This window comes from Eschrichtius robustus, chromosome 1 (assembly GCF_028021215.1).
Source record: "Eschrichtius robustus isolate mEscRob2 chromosome 1, mEscRob2.pri, whole genome shotgun sequence".
Classification (NCBI taxonomy): Eukaryota; Metazoa; Chordata; class Mammalia; order Artiodactyla; family Eschrichtiidae; genus Eschrichtius; species Eschrichtius robustus.
The window spans coordinates 198,773,534-198,795,177 of NC_090824.1; the positions used below are offsets into that span (position 1 = coordinate 198,773,534).

Below are 21,644 nucleotides of genomic sequence, written 5' to 3' on the forward strand. Positions count from 1 at the left end.
CCAGTTCTCTAGCTAAAGAAGGAACTCATCACCAACAAGTCTCCTCTTGGTGATAATGTGGCTGCCAAGACAAATGGAGCTCTTGGCTGTGCTGCTGATGTCTCCCCCCTAATTCTAGAAGCACCTCCTCACCACTGTTCTCCCTGAAGTCTCACGTTCAAAGGGTCCAACCTGATTCTTCTTGGGAAAACATGGTGACGGCAGAGCAACATGGGAGCACGTGCAGGGAGAGGACCTGTGTCCGGGCTTCCGGAAGCTTACACTGCTGATGAACAAGAACAAAGTGCCTCAGAAGAAGGGTTTACAACAAGACAACGGGGAAATCGGAGGTCTGAATCTTCACGTGCGTTGATGAGCACTCCAGCTCCCACAATCCGTACTTTGCTCTGTGAAGAGGTCAAACTAACAAGGCCTAACGCTTAGGAGATGAAGCAGCAGCTACAAGACAAACGATGTTTGTGGAAGTGTAATTCTGTACAGAGAAAGAGATACATGGAAACAGATGTTAAACTCGAGGCATTCCTTTTTTGGAAAACCATTATAAGCAGGATATGATTGGAGAGAAGCTTAAAAGGCCTCTGAAAAGGAACTGTTTACCATACCCAGTAGCACCACCTAGAACGATGTTCACTGATCAGATGTAAGGCTCCCCAGGCGAGGCCCCTCACCCCGCATCAGAGATCCTCTCAGACTGCTGAGTCTCTAATTAGCTATGACTGCGCTGACGGCAGGACATAATTACAAGCTATTCTCAGGATTTCTGGGGCTGAGCAGAAAAGAGCTTATTGTGGTGCAACTTTCAGACTCAGACCTCTGCTATGTTACGTTATTTTACAGCTTCCTCTGATTATAACATTTCAAAGGAAACACAGTAAGGAAACAGGGAATGCCTGATAACAGTGTTTCACAAGTTTAATGGTGGCTGAGTATTATTCAGTGATGGCTACTTGCATTTAAGCATGCAGTTTCCTCCACATATAGATAACAGCTAGCTTTTCTCCTTTGCGTGTTTCCTCTGTTTCCCCTTTATCTTTGTGTGTGTGTGTGTGTGTGTGTGTGTGTTTTGGCAAGCACACCCTGGAACAAGGCAGTATGTGCAGAAATAGTTAAACTTGGTACAAACTGAAGGACTGAAAGTCTACTCATTATAAGCTTTGAGCACAGATGTAAATACCAGCTTTCGGAAGCATCATTTTCATGTTGCCATGGGGAGGCCAGAGAGGCCACAGAGAAGATGCACATAGTTAGTATCTGTTGTTGGTTACACGGCCAAGATTAGGACACAACAAAAACCTAGCATTAAATCATCTGACATCTAGAACGCTGTCTGCAGTTTTACAGACATCCTCGGTTTTCCTGCTATGAACCCAGGAATACTGTAGTGACATTTGACATGACCCGTGAGTTTTCTTCTGTACCACATGGGTGACTCTCACACAGCCAGTTTCATCACCCCAGTCCTATCCCTGAGACCATTTAGGAGTGGTTTAGCACCCAGGTGACCTCTCTGCGGAGTGAATGACTCAAGGGGGACGTGCCAGGGCTTTAGGGTTCCTAAATCAACGGTCTGGGAAGAGAAAAGAAAATATGCGTGGGGTGCACGGTCAGCCCCGCGCCCACCCTGGCCTGGGAAGCACCCTTATCCTAAGCCCTCCGCCCAGAGCGGGTGAGGCTCGGACACCCACCACCGTCCAGCCGCCCTCCCCTGGCCAGCCCCTCGCCGCACTGACCGCCAATCAGGACAGGGCCGGCACGCTCATCGAGCCCAAAACATCTCTGGCTGCCCCAAACTACACATACTTTCTCTCGGAAATTTAAACTAAGACCCAAGGGCGGAAGTCGGCGGGGGCTCTGGAGCCAAACCTCTGCCTCCATGTGGGACTGAAGTCCCGGGGAGCCCAAGTCAGCGGGAAATGGGACCTGCTGGTGGCGTCTGCGGAGGAGCTGCAGTGCAGGGAGACGCAGTGACAGGCGACACCTCGGGCGGAGAGGGTCCCGCAGGGACGAACCACAGCCTGGAGAGACCTGGGCTAGTGGCCCGTCCTGGGCCCAGCTTGCTCATCCCACATTGGGTGAGGCCGCCAGTCTTCGTGTCCCGCGGGCCAAGACCCCGTGGTATCCTCACACCTCTCCCCTCAAGCAGGTGCCTCTGGTTCCCCGCACCCGGAGAACCCACAAGGACGGACGCTTTCCCGCCAGGGACCAGGCGGCCCCCTGGGGGTTCTGCTGAGCCTGTGATTGTCACCTCCTCCCCCCGCCCCTCCCCGCTCGTCCCCCAAGGTCGGTATAAACGAAGCCACCAAGACCGCGACCTCAGAGCTGGGGTCGACGGCGCAGGTGACGGGGCCGCACAGCCAGGGTTTGCGCTTTACATGCTTGTCGCGTCGCCAGCCCTGGGAAGGTCGGTCTCGGCAACACGTGGGACGCGGCTTTGGAAAGCAGTGACTCTGTCATTCTCGATAAACTGTGCTGAAGGAGAATGGTCTCGCCACTTGAGCCAAAGGGTTTCTCAGCAGGTTCAGCCGGTCCTGCACCCCTCCTGCCATCCCGGGAGCTCGGGATCGCTCGAGCTAACTAACAATAGCGACAGCTCAGAGCACAGCCTCTCCGCCCACTTAGGAAGCGTGGATCCTGCATTTGGGAACCTAGTGCAGGCTCCAAATCTGTTCTGTGTTCCTCCCCGCCTCTTTTTCAACATTTTGCTGTATATAACCAGCTCATACATGAGAAACTCTAAGGTGATGTGAGTTATCAATCCCATCATTCTTCATTCTCACCCCGTAATCCTGATGTTCTAGCCACGCCCAGATGACGGGCGACACTGCCCCCCACCTCCGTGGCCCCGGCCTGTGTGCGCAGGGCGGCATCATTACCCGGCTCTGACCTGGGAGCACAGATGCCGTCCCTACGCAGCTTGCCAGACAGGAAGGGGCGCGGCGGCGCGTGGGAGCCGGTACCCCCGCCCACGGGCAGGGAGGGCAGGGGAGGAGGTGAGGATGGCCCAGCACAGGCGACGGGCCCCGCCAGGCACAGTGTGGCCAGGCCCGGTGCTGCTGTGGCCCAAGCCGGGCTTCCCTCCACGGTAGCACCGAGTGAGTGGCCCTTGCAGAGTCACTGACGTTCTCTGAGCTTCAGGCTCTTGGCTATAAAATAACGACATTGCTAAGATGCCTACCTCTCCGCCATTCCACCAGAATAAAACAAACCAGTCTCCTTTCGGCCCCTGTGGCCTTCCAAACTGCTCTGAGCCCCCCGTTCCCAGGCGGTCCAGGGGTGCTGAGGACCGGCCTGTGGTGTGGGCACTCTCTAGGGCAGACCTCACCCCACCGAGGAACCGCAGGATGAGGGGCCCCTGTGATGCTCCCCAGTCACCCCAATGGCTTGGAGTTGGACAGCGCATCCTGGGCCCCAGCGGCCCCCCAGACCCAGAGACCAGCCCGGCAGGGTCACGGTGGGGACCAGGCCAGGTGCAGGACCACGGCTGCCTCGCCAAGTGACTAAAGGCTGGGATCTGGCTGAGCACCACTGATGCATCCAGATTCAGAATTCCCAGGAGCCAAAGAATTTGGCAGTTTCCTTTTTCTTCACATTTTTAAGCTTTAACTATTAGCACCTATTTATTTCCTCTCAAGGCACGCTTCTCCTGAAAGGGAAACATAATCCCCTCCCGCCTACCTTTCCCGCTTGCCTCCTCTTCCCAGTTCTCTACCGGCCACTAAAGAAAGAAAACGTCTTTTCACTTCCAGCCAGGAAGCTGGGCAGCGGGTCTCTGAGGCGCTGGGCGCTGGCATGGATCTTTGCAAACATGAGTGCATTTTCTTTCTACCCTACAAGGCAACCTTCAATCCAAAAGCGCCTCGACACCTCCCAAGTTAACCGGCCAGCCTCAGAACTGGGCAGGAAAGGCCAGATCTCTCAGAACTCTGTCGACAGGCAAAGACGTCCCAGCGCTGCTCTCAACCCAGCCGAGCCCTTCACTTATGACAGAAAGAAAGGCGCCTACAGGTCTGAGGGAGGCTGGGATGGAGGGCCTTGAGATTCCCAGGCCCCTGTGATCACACAGGGCTAGGGAACCCTGAGCGAGCTGTGAACGGGGCTGGGAGCCTCAGTGCCCACGTGGAATCCTCAAGGGGATTCTACTGCTTCCCAAGCGGGACCCAACTCTGATCTCTGATTCAGCCCTTTGCACTGGGATGGACCCCACTCGTGGCACGTGTTCAGGGATTCCAAAGCCATTGTCTTTACCTCGTTAGAAACTAAACCTTCTGCTTCTCAACAACTGTTACAAGGCTGGCTGGATGAACTGAATCCCTGGGCTTATACTGGACACACTGTGTGCCCAGCACGTAGCGAGCTCTGTAGGAAATGCAGGAGGAGGAGCAAGGCACAGTCTCGGTGCCCTGAAACCCAGGGCGGAAGGTGCAGGTGTACTCAGCACAGAACCTGAAGCACAGGAGGCGGGGTAAAACCCAGCACGCGTTCATGCGGCAGCAGCTAAGGCTGTCCTGGCTCTCGGACAACATACCCACAATCACTCTCCTCCAAAACCCACGGTGGGCGTGCTTTGCAGGGAATATGGCTGCAAAGGCAGTAGTGGATATAAGGACAGGTTTTGAAGGGCAAGGTTAAATAAAAGCAGCTTCAAGCCCTTCTCCAGCCTGGGTTCCCTCCTGAACCCGCCCCGTCAGTGACAACGCTTGCCCTCCACAAAGAGGCAGCTCTGACTTGGCAACACAAACCTGCTTCTACTCCACTGGGTGTGAAGAGGGGCCCTCCCCTTTGCTTCTACTCAGTGACCAAGGTGCTGAACGCTCCGACCCGTAAGAGCAAAATCCCTCCCCTGAAGGCTGTCGACCAACAAGGAAGATCCTCCCTGTGAAAGGCGACCTGTCACGGTGGAAGCTAGTTCATTCCCTTTGGACTGGACTCACTGCCCTTCTTGTTTGCATGTGTGTTTGATTCCCTTAAACAGAGGCCCTCTGCTCCCACCTGTTTGGGTGGCCCGTTTTGCGTGGCTGTACCCAGCCTCGCACTCCTTGTAGGCAGGGCCCCTCCCCCGGCCTGAGCCTGGTCCCCAGGCAGCATTAAAGGCAAACACAGCTTTAGGAAGTAATGGCAAAGCGTTTCCCTAGGTTGAAACTGCCGGGTGAGGGCTGCGGAGTCCTCTCCAGCGCAGGCTCTGGGGCAAAGCCGCCGAAATTCCCTCTGATTTACCTCCCCTCTCCTCCGCCAACCCTCCCCGGCCCACCCTCTTTTTGGTTATTAAGAAAACACCCACAGACGCAGCTGTATTCAGACGCGATCTCCGCACTAGGGCCCGTGTGTGACGTGTGCGTGTGCGCGTGACGTGTGCGTGTGCACGTGTGTGAAAAGATGGGGTGGAGGCCAGTGGAACTACGCTTACTCGCGAGAAGAAAGGTTTGCTTCGGCACGCGTGGGGGAGGCGCATCGTCTGCCAACCGTGTAATGTACAAGATACTGAAACACGTTGATGAGAGAGCAGAATGCGTTAGGAATGTGTGCCTGACATAAACGGGCTTCTCCAGGGTTTTCAAGTGATTCCTGGCTGGGGAGACACGAAGAGATTATACGGGAACGAAGAGGTGGCTGAGGATCAAGACGCCGCGCCGCGGGGCAGAACGCGGTTCCGCGCGCTCCGTGCTAAACGCCCGCTGCACCAGCCCTGCGTCCCCGCGCACGCCGCCTTGCGCCGCTCTGCTCCTCCCCCTCCCAGGCCCCCCAGCCACACCGGAGGCGACCAGGGACGTGCTCACACCCCCACTGCCAGACCCCCGGGGCACAGGGGACGGTGGCTTGAGCTGGAGCTTACCCAGCCTCGGGAATCCGCGCAGCGGCAGCAGCGCTCGGGGGCTCCCCGAGGCTCCGAGGCCCGCGGCCGCGGCTTTCGGGCTCGCTCAGGCGGCCGGTCCCCAGCGAGGCCTGGCCGCGTGGGGAGGCGGCAGGGCCATCGTCACAGCCGTTCAGCAGGCCGGGGCCCGCCGGCGCCCGGGGCCTCACGGGCTGGCGCCCCTCGCCGTCATCCTTGCGCGGTGCCGGCAGCTCTCTGGACAGCTTGTAGCCGTGGGAGATCAGGAGGTCTTCTACGCTGTACATAGCGCTCGGGCCGCGTCCAAGCCCCGCCGCCGGGGCCGTCGTGGTGGCAGGACCCACACTGTGGGACAAGGAAGGAGAGTGTCTGTGAGCCGTCACCGACTCCCCCTGGCGCCCAGCGCCTCGCCCGCCCTCGGCCCCGACCAGTCTGGACCCTGGGCACGGTGCCAGCAGAGGAAGGGAAGAGGGGCTCCTCCAGCTCATTCAAGCCCGGGCTTGGGTGACTTGGCCCCTCGTGGACCAGAGAGGCGGCATCTGTTCTTTGATTCCACTGAGCCAGGGTGGGGCGCCGACTCTGGGGACCCCGCCCGCGGATGGCCGCCCCTCGCGGGAGAGTCCAGACTAGCGATTTAAGCCATGAAATGTGACAGTGTCCCCAGCGCCCACACCCCAGACATCTGAGGACAACACACGTCGGAGAGAGGACAAAATAACGAGAGACTCGGAAGCTGCAATTACTACTCCATGCTGCTAAAGAGAGACATTCCCAGCTTAATCTTACTGTACTTCCCTGCTTTCATCTTGGAGACACACCTTTTGCTCCAAGAGGGCAGAGCGAGATCTGTAATCAACCCGCGGCCATGATGCACTTCAGCAGAAGCAATCTGGGTGGGTAACTAGCCGCTGAAAATAGATCTTCAGTCCTTGATGAGAAACGCTGGCCAAGCCTACACACCCAACGCGCTACACGATCCCAAGTTTCTTCCCACACGAAACCTGTAAGAATCAAATCTCTCCGCCAACACATCCTGGGGAGACGGTGTGCACCTCTGAGCCCAGGGTGCCCACGTCCGAATCCTGCCAGGGCACCTTAGTTTAACAGTGGCAACTTCCCCAAACAAACTGTCCTAAGACAACGGTACCGGCCAAGAAGAATGAAAATGGACAGAGCCCTACGTGAAAGCACACGTGTGCACAGACGAGGCACTGCCATGTTTACTTTTACACCAGAGGATCTTCTTTCCTGCGTCTTCCCATCGCTAATAGGGTGGAAGGCGGTTTGGTGAGACCTGCCGCTGCCTCTCCTTGGGCTGTGATGCTGGCCTGGGACAGCAGCACACAGAAGCCGGCCTGGAAGAGCCCGGCCAGCTCCAGCCCCGCTTGGCTGGTGGACGGAAATAGCAACGAGCACCGTGGCAGCCCCTGCAAACAATGGCCAGGAAATGCCTGCCGCCCGCGTGCAGGTGAAAGGGGGGCGCAGGGGGCACACGTGCTTCCTGCTGCCGGGACCGCTCACCGGGGCCCATCACAGGATCCGCTGTGCGTGTGCTCAGCCTCATCACACGCTAGGCCCGGCAGCAGCGACGTCTCCGCTGTCAGCACGGAGAGGGTGGGGGGACCAGACTGTGGAAGTCTGTGATTCTCCATCAGGTACCTCCAGGTCATGGGACATCCACAAGCTCCTGCTGTGACTATACTACTAGCAGAACCATCTCCACAGCAACTCTGCCGCTTCTGACCCTCCTGCTGTATGTCTTCTAGGGGGCTTGTACAGCATGGCCAGAGAAATGGAAGGACCAGAGAGGCGAGCCTTTGTTCCGATTCCACTGAGCCGGGCCCTGGGCTGGGGCTGCAGAGGAAAGGGATCCCCTCACAAACCCAGGGCCGTGGGAACGCGGAGGCAAGGTCTGTTTTGTTCAGTGCTAGGCCCCTGGCATCTAGCACATACTACGCTCTCAATAAATCACTGTTGAATGAATGCACAGTGGGAGAAAGGGACATTTGAGCTAAGTTTTGAAGAATGATTAGGAGTTCACTCCATAAACTGCACATGCATGTGTCTGAGATGGGGAACTGGCATTTAAAATAGATTTGGGGTACAGTCATACCAGGAGTAAAGAAATGACACGGCAACAGAATCCTGGTAGCCTAGACTAGGGTCCTCAGACTCCCTGGCTCAAGGTCACACAGCCCGTCGGCACCACCGCTAAAGTTAGAGTTTAGGTCCGAGGACACTCAGTTTCTCTCTCCGTTACTACGTCAGGCTCTTTAAAAGCAAAGCAAAGTGCGCTGCACCCCAACTGGCCACCCAGTACGCAGAGGAGCAGGCCGGCGTCCACCGCAGAATCCACTGTGAGAGTGGCAAGAAGCAACGGCCCTCAGGGAAAATGTCCGTGGGTCACTGTCCTCCCGGGATTAGGTGAGCCGGTCCATCCTGGCTCTGTCTGTGTGTAAGTACACTTAGCAAACCCTTCAGTGGCACGCCAGATCAGGCCAGGCCGTGAATACCTTTCAAAAAAGATCCAAACTCAAACAAGCCGTACTTGACCTTAGGGGTTTGGGGTCAAAAGTGTATTGATCTGGGGGGACTCCTAACCTGCTTGGCCTCAGAGGCCAGCAGCCTGGGGGAGCATGAGGGTGGAGCACGGCAGCTTCAGCACGCAGGCCGTGGGGCCCCACGGGAGGGGGCGACCCACAGGCCCCGCCGCCCAGGTGGGGTGCCCAGCACCCACCCAATCCCCAGAGGACCCCTCTCCCTCTGGCTGACACTCGCCACTTCTCGACCCCAACTCAGAGCGTGGTCTTCTACCTCCTTTCCACCCCAGGCCAAACATCACCCCTCCCCTCAGACAGAGTTCTCAATAGCCAGACGGCACTTCCAACCCCTCTCGGATTCAGTGTCCTTCCCGTAGCACCCTTACCTACTGCAGAAGGACTGGCCCGTCCCTAACGCATCGATCCCCCCGGCCACCAGGAGGGGACGCCAAGGTGCTGAGGAGGAGACGCGCCCTTTCAAACTTTCTGCCCAGCCCTGAGACAGCGGCCTTCTAAACGGATGGTACCCGAGGTCACCCTCGCCCACCAGCCCAAAGGGCTGCTATTCAGACAAGCACACAGCAAAGCTGGACATAAACGCAAGTTATTATAACATGAGGGTTTACAACTTGGAGAGATGTGTGTGTACAGCTGACCCTTGGGGCACCGACGCCTGGGTCATCAAAAACCTGGGGGTAACTGTACAGTCAGGCCTCTGTACACAGGGTCCCTCTGTATCCTCGGTTCCCCGTCCGCGGATTCAACCGAGCCTGGGCGTGCAGGCTCACACCCTGTAAGGAGGCGCTTACTGAAAAGAATCTGTGTACCTGTGGCCCCGCGAAGGTCAAACCTGTGTTGTTCAAGGGCACCAGCACAGTCCCCAGGCATGAGCCTTTTCATCACCGCGGTGGTGCTGTGTTGTTCAAGGGCACCACCCAGCCCCAGCCATGATCCCGGGGGCAAGTCGTTAACCACAGCAAACCTCAGTTTTCTGATCTGCAAAATGGCAAGGCCACTCTCTTCTTGGCTCACCAGACCGTTTTGAGGGCCAAATAAGTATAGGGAAAAGCGTAAATCGCACACAAATGTGAGACTGCGTTTATCATGCAGCGATGGCTCCTTTGTCTCTGAAGGGTTACCTGCCCGATGAAAAGCTTTCACCTTCGCTATTCATTGTGGCCACTAGACCGTTTCCTGATTCCTTTCTTATCACTTGGGATGTGACTCTTGATTTTCAAAGTCACTCCCGCTTTCTATCACCCAGACAGCTGTCTTCCAGGAAGGGACACTTCCATCGCCATCCGAGTCACTGACAACAGCAAATGCTATTTTAGAGAGTCCCAAACGTGGGAACACAATTCCTGAGGGCCTAGGATGCGCTGGACACTGAAACTATAGTAACGAACGAGACACGTTCTTTGCTCTCGAGAAGCAGCTCACTGGCTTGCTGGAGCGACAGCGGGAAAGCAGGTCGCTGAAGCATGGCACACACATGCACACCGACGGGAGCTTGCCCCTCCCCACAGTGTCATAGCGCTGCGACGGGGGCAAGGACAGGAGGAGAGACCGGACCCTCACCCAGGGTCTCCAGGGGTCAGGAAGGCCTCTGGAAGATCGCTTCTAAGCCAAACAAATCCCTCAAGGTACAGCTGCGCTGTGAGATCACCCTGTTAGTATGATTTTCCAGTCAGTCCGTGCAAGAAATGTTTTTCTTTGCTACTTTGTCACCTTGTATCAAATACTCATAGTGGAACATCTAATAAAGAGCGGTCCAGTCAGCGCAGGTACCTAGATACACTCTCAGGGAAGGAATCCCAGGACACACGGACAGAGACAAAGGAGCCCACCTTCAGTATCTTTTTCATTCTATGACTCTCAGAATACCATTAATGCAGAGGAGACATTTAAGATAAGGACACACGTGTTAACAGGACAGCCCATCAGGGCCTGGCTGCCTCTGAAAGTAGGGAGTTCGTGGCTGGAAGAGTCTTCAGTGGCGGTCAAGGCAACGGATTTGTAAACTCTGTTGTTTTTACAGCAATCCACTGAAGGTGTGTGTACACACATTAGTCGAAACTTGAAAGGAAAAATATTTACCCTCACATCCTGACGGGTGCTGTAATATTTTCTATTCTATTTTCACTTTTGAAAAATGCTGGTCACTACCCACTACATTCAGTGCCACACTAATCGGTCACAACCTACAGTTTGGAAAGCGCTGATGTAGAAATCAATCCTGCGCTGGTCAGGATGCTGGACCAGATGACCCCTGAAATTTTGTCAAGTTCAATGATCCCATCAAGCTATGAGAAATTCCTTAGTCTAACAAGTTCCTTGCTCTGTTCTCAACAGCAAATACACCTCTTCTATCCTATCCAAAATTTCCTTTCAAGAAAAGTCACAGCAACTAAGTGAAGCTACTTTCCTATTCTTAAGAGCATAAGATGAAAAGAAATAAATCTCCTTAGGGGAAAGTACAGTCTCCTGCTTCCTTCCTCTACCTGTGATCTACCTGGGGCTCAATGAGACCTGAGGCCTTGGAACACAGCATCACTGGTTGACAGATAAAACCCAGTGTAGCAGGAGCTAAGAGGGCCACCAAGGAACCCTCGGCATGAATTGGACCTGCAACGCTGCCGCTTTTATTCTTTTTGGTTTGAGAGAGCCAGGAAGCAGCATTTTGTCTCTTTTGAGTTCACCATGGCTCTTTTCATCTTTTCCTACTATTCTCTGCCCCATAAATTGCTGGAGTTAAGTCCATCATTTCAAAGACAAAATTGAGAAAGCAGTTTAAAAACTCTACCACCCCAATAAAAACCTGATGGCCTGGTAAAAGGGCCATGTATCCTGATGGGTCTCCTTCTCTGGGGGGGCGTGTGTTCAGCTGTTTCTTCTCATCTCAGGTGGAAGGTGCCTGCAGACTTCCACCTGATCAGAGCGGAAACGGAGCAGATCAGAGAGCTTTCTTGGCAGAAAGGCCTAGCTTTCCATCCTGGCTTCTGCGTGGTGGATGGCCTTTACCAAGTGACTTAACTTCCAAGCCTCAGTTTTCTAATCTGTAAAATTGATGGATCGGCCACTTATTCCAAAGAAAAGTGTGTGGCTTCTAGTAGCTATTAGGATGTCAGGATAGCAATTTCTACTGGACTTTGTGGCGTTGCTCAATGTTACCAAAGAGAAATCAGGGCCCAAACCTGGCCGCCCGGCTCAGAGAACTTCTCACCCAGTTATACAACTTGAGTTGGGCGACACAAGCCATTTGATTAAAGCAAACTTTGTAGGACAGTATATAGAAAGAAGGAAAACTGGATTTATAACAAGTCTCTTTTTACAGAAGAAAACTTTTGTGCTGAGTGTGCGACAACACACCAAAAAATAGTTACACTAAATGCAAACTATTGCTTTTTTCCCCCTCTGTTCTGTTATTAAGATGCATACTTATAAGCATCAAGACTCCTAACATAATCGAAGAAACAGTGAAGAAGGAAATAAAAAACAAGGAACACTGAGCTGGGTGAGAAGACTGGGTTCAGTCCACAGTTCTCTTGTTCACCTCGACAGGACTGGTTTAGATTAGATTAAATTCACGAGATGAGGCCCAAAGAGAAATGCTTACGGCACACAGGCTCTGATCGAGGTGGCTTAGAGGGGTGGGGTGGGAGGAAGAGGAATAACAATGCTGAAAAGCTCAGTTTCCCTCCCGGGTTGGGTTGGGTTTTTTCATTGATTCATGACATCACTAGGTTTATATTCTATTACTTTTCGTCCCCTTGAGGATGCTTGGGCTAGGTGGTAAGATGCTCAAATACCCTCCAGGAGATGCACAACGAATTCACCAAGAGCATCTTCCAATTTGTGGTTAATTGATCCCCCTGCCACCGCTGCAATTAACTCTCTCTGTACGAAGCAGAAGAGCGAGCCTGTGCTATAAGCTCAGAATAGCAGCACATGAAAGATAATGATATCATCCATCCCCAGAGCATCTGCAGTCTGCCAGCTACTCTGCTGGCTGCCTGGCACACTTTATTTTCTACTCCCAGTAAACGTCCTGCTGTGGATATGAATGTCTCCATTTCATAGACGAGAAAACCAAGGCTGAGAGTCCAAGGGTACACAGCCTGTAAGCACAGATCCAAGGGTCAAACCAAGGTCTGTCTAGCTTCAAAGCCCGTGCTACTATTTTAGGCTCTAAATTTCCTTCCTTAATAAGCAACAGAAGTTTCCTAATTTACCAAATAATGCATAAATATAAACAAGAAAGGAGAGAAGGCATGGTGGCATGAAGATGAAAAACTGTATTTAAAAGGAAAAAATTCTTCTTTATTCTCTTGGACTAGGATGGCTCTTCCAGGCGATACTTCCCGTGTACACTGAGCACACACACCACACACACACGCATGTACACGCACACACACGAGGGCTCATGCCTCGCTGACGGCAACGTCTTGATGGCCATACTAGCACTGACTTCCAAACACTCAAATACTCAGAAACGCGATTCGTTCACAAATACACCACACGATGCTCTCTGACCTTCAGCAGACCTCTTCAATTATTTTGGGTTCCAGGCTCTTGGTCGGGGACCTGGAGTTCTCATAAAAGCTGCTGTGTGAAGCTGAAAAGCAGACAAACTGCACGTATGAGAAATGGGAGGGGAGCTTGTAATTTTCAGAAAAAACTAAATTCTAAAAGAAAAAAATTATCTACATAGAAATAGCCACCCTTGGGACTTCCCTGGTGGTGCAGAGGTTAAGAATCCACCTGCCAATGCAGGGGACACGGGTTCGAGCCCTGGTCCGGGAAGATCCCACACGCTGCAGAGCAACTAACCCCATGAGCCACAACTGCTGAGCCTGCGCTCTAGAGCCCACGAGCCACAACTACTGAGCCTATGTGCCACAACTACTGGGCCTGAGCTCTAGAGCCTGTGAACCACAACTACTGAGGCCTCGTGCCACAATTGCTGAAGCCTGCGTGCCTAGAGCCCGTGCTCCGCAACAAAAGAAGCCACCGCAATGAGAAGCCCGCGCACCGTAAGAAGGAGTAGCCCATGCTCGCCACAACTAGAGAAAGCCCGCGCGCATCCCATTGCAACCAACGCAGCCAAATATAAATAAATAAATACATTTATTAAAAAAAAAAAAAAAAAAAAGAAATAGCCACCCTTATCTGCAATGATAATAGGATCTGGACTTAAATGAGCACACGGTGTGAAACCACGGAAGGGTTTGGGCAGATAAAGGAAAGGCGCTTTACACTGACTCTGGCAGGAGAGTGAAGGACTAACACGCTCAGAACAAGGACATACGTGGGGACAAGTCCCCTCTTTCGTAACGCGCAGGGGTGGTGGCAGAGGGGTAAGGAAAAAAGGGAATTAATGAGAGTAACTTTCAAGGGAAGAAGTACAATGGATCTTGGTCTTGGTGACTAAGACTTGGTCTTGGTCCTTTCATTAGCAGAAACACAGAAATCGGAAATAACCCTCGGTTGGAGAAGATGACCGGTCATTCGATTTTAATTTAACCAGCTTATTCCTGCAAATTTTCTTTGTGCCCAGATCATTCTCGAATGGCTTTTCATCAGAGTTTTAGTCCTTTCCAAAGAACCCGAATGAGACCACTTAAAGCCATCTTACTCTGTGGTGGGCTTCTGAGTTCTGTAAGTATCGGCTGTATCCTTTATATTCAGGCTGAAGGGACGGTGAGGTTAGGAAAGCACTGCTAAGAACCCATCAGCATTTGAACATGAACTTGAGTTGTCCGCCCCTCGCTGCAGGGACGAATTTCCATTCCTCCACGTTGCTCAGCGCACATCTGCTGTGTGGAACGAAGCCTGAGACGATGCACAGGACACAAGGAGAGAAGCTGTGGGTTTCAGTCTTCTCCGTCTTCTCCCAGAAAAGTAAATTAAGAAGGCTGAACGGGGCTTCCCTGGTGGCGCAGTGGTTGAGAGTCTGCCTGCCAATGCAGGGGACACGGGTTCGAGCCCTGGTCTGGGAAGATCCCACATGCCGCGGAGCAACTGGGCCCCGTGAGCCACAACTACTGAGCCTGCGCGTCTGGAGCCTGTGCTCCGCAACAAGAGAGGCCGCGACGGTGAGAGGCCCGCGCACCGCGATGAAGAGTGGCCCCCGCTTGCCACAACTAGAGAAAGCCCACGCGCAGCAACGAAGACCCAACACAGCCAAAAACATAAATAAATAAATAAATAATATTTAAAAAAAAAAAAAAGAAGAAGGCTGAACTAGAGGTTCTTCGGGGTCCTTCTAGCTCTAGAAATCGCCCCTCTCTCTAGCCTCTTCTCCCCTGTGTTGAGCAGCAGGCATTTCTAAGTCAGCCGGCCCCGGTGAAGAGAAAACAGCTTGTGGCTCTGACACAGAACAAAGCTAACTGGGTCACAGGAAGATAGACCCTCTGACCTTGGCCTCATAAGTAGCACCCATAGAGAGGCCAGCCCAGAGAGCAGAGCTAAGCGGCCACACGCTGAGAGGAGGAGGAGGCAAGTAAGGCCAGGGAGGCCACCGTCCAGCACCCTCCCTCCCAGGAGACCCCGAGCACAGCGAAGCCCACTGACTGCTGCTTGCTTGGCACCGGCTGTGCAGGCCCTGCGCTCTGAGAACACAAAGACACACAGGCCCCGCCGCCGACACCCTCTCCTGAGGACCTCCTAGGCTGGGAGGCGTGACTTCAGTCCTGGGGAGGTCGATCCTTGCAAACGAATGTTACCTAAACAGGTTCCACTGCCTCTTCCCTTCCCATTTATAAAAATGTTCCGTCTTTTCATATTGACGGTTAGCAGGCTCTGCTAGACAGCGAAATGCAACAAAATATTAATGAACTCATGAAATCAACCAGCACTTTTCTGCCTTTTTAACATTTGCCTAGCACCAAAAACTAAGAAAGAGACAAATACCCAATTAAAAATATGAAACAAACGTTCGCCCTCACCTGTGATCAAGGATATGCAAATTAAACCCAAATGCCACTATTCACTTCTCAAATTACTGAAGCTTCTAGAAGGCAATAGCTGTTGTTGGTGAGGGCACGGTGAGTGAGCTGTAAGGGCTCTCCTATTTGTGTATGAATGTGTGCAGGGATCTGTAGGTAAATGCTATTTCCTTTCTTGAAAGTGATTAATGTTATAAAATCTTTAAAAATCTGAAACCCTATAGACTAATAATCTCACTTCTTGGGATCCATCCTAATGAAACCATCTAAGATACACACAAAGTTTTATATAAGGATACTTATCCAAGTTTTAATTATGATAATAAAAAAAAGCTAAACTAAATGTTCGTTTAAGGGATGGTTAAAATTCTGGTGCATCCACGTGGTAGACTATAATATGCACACAGGTGTATAAAATGATGTTTTCAGATATATAATGGCACAGGAGAAAATGCTCCTGGTACCATGTTAAACAGACAGTTTACAAAAGCCTAGATTCAGTGCATATAATACAATTTCATTTATATACATACCCACACACACACACACGTGTGGGGAAGAGGAAACATACCAAAATATCAACAGTGGTATTGGATTCTGAGTTTTTAAAAAAATGTCCTTATTTATACTTTACTGTATTTTATGATGTTCTGTCATGAAATGTATTAGATCGAACCATATGAAGTTTTGCGGGTAAAATAATGGTCAAATATTGGCACTTTCTTATACTTCTAACTTATTATTATTTCATCATCGGGGAAAAAAAAACCTTAAAAACAAAAAGCTACATAGGTAGGATTAGGAAAATGTACCACTGAAAACGTACTGCATATTTGGAAGACTCAATGAGCATAAAAGAGACACAGAAGAAAAGAATAAATGAATAGTAAATTACGTAAGGCTCAAAGGGTCTGGTATATGGTATATGCATCGTATCTGCTACAGATATACTTAACCTGATTATAGTAGGCTCAAAATCACGCTCTGCTGATAGAATTGGATGTAAGATCACAAGCAGCATTCTGAAGGTCTCGATGAGACATTGTTACTCTTCTAGAAAACCTTCTCAGTTGCATTCCCTGACATTCCAGCCTTAAGATGCAATTAGTCCCTCAAATTGCTGGCAGTTGACTGTAAATATTTCTTCAACTGACAATTTTTTGGTCAAATGTTATGATTAATATATAACAAAGTACTTTCTTTAAACAAGAGGTGAATAGCCAAGACACAAAACAAACCAGATTGAGGCATGTTGCTAACTGATGCATGGATTTTTATTGCTTTCTACAGCTTTTTTTTGGTGTTTTTTTCGATGGTAGAGCCATGTATTTTATTATGAGCAAGAGAATTGCCATTTCCCTTTCCAGTCTTAATAATTAAATAAAGAGCTCAACAGTTTAAGTTCTGGGACAGTAAGTTCTCACACACTGTCGTCACCACACCACAGAGGGATGACCAGCTCTGCCAGGGCCCTCAAGTGGTGAAAACCTCCTAAGACATAAAAAGCATATTGAATCTGGGAAGTAATAGTTTTTAGTAGGGCAACCATCACGGAGTTAAGTTTCTTTAAGGTGACAAAAAAAAAAAACCACAAAAAACAACGAGATGGAAAACTTGGGTCTGAGATCAAAAGGTTCCTGGAACACTAATCTTGCTGGGTTGGGTTGGTATTAAGGCATTGATTCAAAAAGAGAAAATAAAGTACCAAATATCACAGACTTTATTTTTTTCATAAATATTATCTCTTCTAACTTCTTTGTCTCTTCATCCACAACTTGTATGAACACACATACCTACACATTCACACACACACACACTCACACTCTCCTGTTGTCTTCTCTTTCACCTCTAAATTCTGTCACACAATTATTGCTTTGGAGACCTCACCCATTTGTAAGAGACCCTAAGTACCTCATTAACATTTCCAAAAGATTAGCAGTCATTAAGAAAAGGACTGAAATTGGATAAGATTTTTTAAACTTCTGGAACTGTTGGCTATTTGCAGAAACAACTGTAAAACTTATAATAGGTTAGAATTAAATTCCACTATCATCATAGACATCAAACTCCACATATAAAGATTCCTAAAGTAGTCTATTAAACGTATAACACACTCGTTTTGTTTTGAATAAAAGAGCCAACATTTTAACATTTAAAAATGTTAAAGTTTAAATTATTTCATATAATTCTTACATTATTTATTTTCTGATTACTAAAGCCATATAATGTTATTCTAGAAATAAACACTGAAAAATTCAGCGTTTAAGTAAAAAGTAAAAGTTCCCCCAAACCCCACTGTGTCAAGAGATAACCATCTGGTTTCTATTTCTCCAATTAGTCTTCCTATACATACAGTTGCTTTCTCTCTCTCCCTTTTCTTTCCCTCTTTGAAATATGTATATTGGTGTCTCTTTATAATAGTATCTAAATTCTTAGACTTACATACACAAGAAACAAGCTGAATGAGAAAGCTCTAGAGAGATAACCAAAAAGCAGCAAACTACAAGGGCATTTAGTGGTCTGATAATAAGGCTCTGTCGGTTGGGCCAGGCTGTTCCCAACTATCTATATATTACCTTTAGAAAGTTTCTGGAAAATATATTTAGTTAAAGAAAGTTAAGGTAATAAGCCAAACTAAACAAAATATCACAAATTCAAAACAAGATCATTGAGGTTTTAGCATCCGGACGGTTCCCGTATTTTTCAATAACATGTAAGGTTTAAAGACTATATCAAAGTATTGGAGACTGTTCTAGCCCCTCCGGGCTGCTGGCTTTAGCAAGTGAGTGCCCCTTTAGTGAGTGCTGCATTCCTTAAGTCAGCCCGCCCCCGAAACAAAGCACAATAGCAAGGTTTCAACGACTGAGATAACACTTCCCATCCAAAAGGTGAACAACAACATCTGCTGAAAAACCAAATAAACTGCAGTAATGGGTTCAGCCAACAGGCCTAGAGGATTTCAGAGACGTAGTCCTTGCTTCTCAAAATAAAAACCACAACAGAACAATTGTTTCAATCCAACGCTCTGCGTTCTGAACTCTCTTTAGATTCATTAGCGAGAAGACCGGCCAAGCTCATTAACAGAGAAACGCTGGACTCCGAACAGCCCGGCCCGTGTTTGCTGTGTCCTCCCAAACTCGAGGGCTCTCCAGCGAGGACACTGAGAACCTGCTGGGGCTGCGGACTGCCGGGATTTCTTTACTCACAGCATTTCTAAGATTTATTTTTAAACTGCATTTTAAAGATTAGACTCCAAGGATCTTTTCAAAGGTTTTTTGTTTGTTTTTGTTTTTTTTTTACTGAAAAATTGGTCCTTATTTATTCTCCTTGTGTACCTCCAGTCGCCAGTTACCTTTTATAGCTAACATTTTACGGCCCAATGTCTCTGGAATCTGTGACTTACTCAGATGCGTTACTGGATAACTCTGATTAGCCTGTCAAACCCTCCAGAGCATGTGGACACTCGGGCATTTTAAGTTATGTTCCAAGGAGGTGGAAAGACAAAAATTCTTCTTTTTTTTTTTTTTCCCTTTCTGACACGGGATTCCTCCACCCACCCAATCCCCCTAAATCTCCTGGGCCTGCCAAAGGCCTGACTTTCCCATCTCTGCAACAGCGGGTGAAGTTTGGAGGGAGGAAGGCCCAGCAGATGAAGGCCTCTGTTCAACAAATATTTGCTCACCCCTCTAGCGGGAGGGATACCGTTTGCTGCACGCTGCCTGCCCTGAGTAACACTTGGAGCCCTTCGGGAAGCTTGTTCAGCTGGTGGCCAATAATTAGACACCTACTATCAAGGTAAATATAAAGTCCAAACCCACAGAGCATTACGGAAAACCGAACGAATTTACCAAACTCCCCACTTCACACGAAAACCAACATGAGTTCCCCGAAACAGAATCTGCGTGAAACTTCCAAAAAAACTTACACTCGCCTGCCTTGCTGGACGGTCTTAATCCATTCATCTTAAATTCTAAAACTACCTGACATAAGGCAACGTTTCCCTGAAGTTTTGCCCACTCAGACTACTGAGTCTGCGATTTTCGCCCAAGCGTTTCTGGCCGCCTGAATCCCGGTCCCACTCCCACTCCCAAGAATCCCCTCCCGTCGTCCAACCCGCATCTCAGAACCCCGGGATACACACTTGCGAAACTGAAAAGACGAAAGGAAGACCTCCGAGTTGTGTGGTCCGCGCGGCTCCGCTCTCTCCCCAGGACAGGCCAGGCGTCTAGAGCCGGGGCGGGGGACGCAGCAGGGGGTGGCCAGGGGCGGCAGGGGACGGGCGGGGGTAGGAGCCCGCCTAAGCTAGCTCCCCGAAGCCTTCTGCCCCCGGAGAGCGCGTACGAGCGAGGGCTGGGGCGCGGCCAGGTTGCGCGGGCGTCAAGTTCCCGTTTCCATTTTTTCCTTCGGTAGTGAAATCACAGCTGCTTTTCCAAACCCCTAGGAGAATCCCAGGCGCTCGGCTGCTCTGGCCCGTTTCGGGGGCGAGAGCGGCGCCCTGAGCCGTAGGTCGGGCGTGCAGGAAAGCCCTGGCCCTCGGGGGCGAGCCGCTGGCGACCGCGGGTGCGGGGCGCGGAGGGCGCGCGCGGAGACCCGGGCCCGGCGGGCGGGCGCGCTGCAGACCGCACAGGGGGCTGGTCGGCCAGACGCACGGCGCTCTCGGGCGGGGCCCTGCCCTTCTCCCCCCCGGTTTCCCTTTCCCTCCTCCGCTTCACCGCCCGCAGCCGGGGGCCGAGCCGCCGCGGGCACTGGCGGCGATCTGCGCCCTAATCCCGGCCCTGACCCCCCGGCGGCGGGCGCGCGCGGCCGGGCGGAGACGGCGCGGCGCGGGGGGGCCGTGGGAACCGGGACCTCGGGGACCCCACGCAGCGGCTGTCAGCTCAAAGGGTGGACACGCCCACGAAGGCGCCGGACCCGGCAGCGACCCCCGCCCTCCGGGCCCCCCCCCGCGCCGAGGGGCGACACACGCGCCGACGCCAGCCGCGGCCCTCGGCGCCGGCCGGGCAGCGCGCGCCCGGGGCTGGGCACCTGAGGGCGGGGACTCGCGCTCCCAGCAGAGCGGCGCCCCCCGCCCGAGGCCGCGCGGCGGGCTGCGGACATCCCCCCACGCTGGGGAGGGCGCCGACCCGAGCCGCGTCCGGGCTGGAGAAGTTGGGGGGCGAGCGCGGGAAGCTGGGGGCGAGGCGCCGTGGGAGCAGACCGGATGGGCGGTGGGAGTCAGGAGGGGCGAGGGACGCCGGGACTTACCGAGCGGCTCCCTCATGCTGCCCCGCGCCGCCGCCGCCGCCGCCGCTCCGGCCGGCCGGGGACCAGCGCGACCCGCCCCGCTCGCAGCCGCCGCGGCCGAGCATGCCCGGAGCCGCCGCCACCGCCCCGCCCAGCCCGGCCGCCCCGCCCATCGCCCCCCGCCCAGCCCCCCGCGCTCCGCCCCCCGCCCCGCCCCGCCCGCCAGGCGGCCTCCGGGCTCTGGTCTCCGGCCGGAGGGCGGCACCCGAGCGGCGGACGCAGAGCCGAGGGCGCAGGCCTCCTCCCGCCCCGCCGAAGCCACAGGTGAGCGGGCCACCCTTCCCTCTCTTTCCTGTCCCTTGGGTTTGGGCTGCTTCAACCCTGTGCGAATGTACACACACACACACACACACACACACACACACACACACACAAATACACAGAGCCACACAGAGATGCACACAGACATATTCACACACAGATGCACACAGACACACACACAGATGCACACAGGTGCACACATTTACGCTCATATACAGCCACACACAGATGCACACAGACACACTCATACACACACACTTTCACAAAAACGTGCACGCAGGAAAGGCGCGAAGAGCAGAAGACAGCTGACAACAGCTTAGTGCTTGGGATCGCCTTCTTTAAAAGCAGGCACCCGCGAGTCTTCGCTGGAGGCTGCAAGAGCCCTTACAGGTCAGCTGCTCCGTCCCGGCTCCTGTCTCTGACAGATGAGGAAACTGAAGCCAGGAGGAGGTGGAGCTCAGCGGGATGAGCATTCACCTGCTTCCAGCCCCTCCACCTCTCTCGAAGCAGTGATCAGGCTGTTGCCGGTTCTGTGGCGGCAAAAGTCCTTGCGCTTTGGAGGGCAGAGAAAAGACAAAGTGTTCAACTTTGCTGATGAGTCACAGAGAGGGAGAGGGTATTGGCGAAGTCAATTTCCCTGAGGCAAAGATGGGTGGGCGGAGCAGCCTGGGATCCCTGCAGAACGAATTTTTAGAGAAAAGTTCAGCCCCACTATGGATTTCGGGCTGTGCTCGTTGCCATCATACCAATAATATCTGAAGTCGTTTGTACTCTCACCGCGGGCAG

At 52.1% G+C, this 21,644-nt stretch overlaps 1 protein-coding gene across 2 annotated transcripts in view; it reads right to left on the reverse strand.

The window, feature by feature from the left end:
- Positions 1 to 20,662, reverse strand: part of JCAD (junctional cadherin 5 associated) — a 38,116-nt gene extending 17,454 nt beyond the window's left edge. Inside the window, exons 1-2 of one of the 2 annotated variants that reach the window (XM_068562741.1) lie at positions 20,559 to 20,662; positions 5,831 to 6,172 (exon numbers count right to left, since the gene is read on the reverse strand). In XM_068562741.1, the coding sequence (XP_068418842.1) occupies positions 5,831 to 6,172; positions 20,559 to 20,662 (446 nt within the window). Of the gene's footprint in view, positions 1 to 5,830; positions 6,173 to 19,455; positions 19,829 to 20,558 lie in introns of those variants that run through there. The other variant, XM_068562751.1, reaches the window with a different exon arrangement.
- Positions 20,663 to 21,644: the final 982 nt, after the last annotated feature.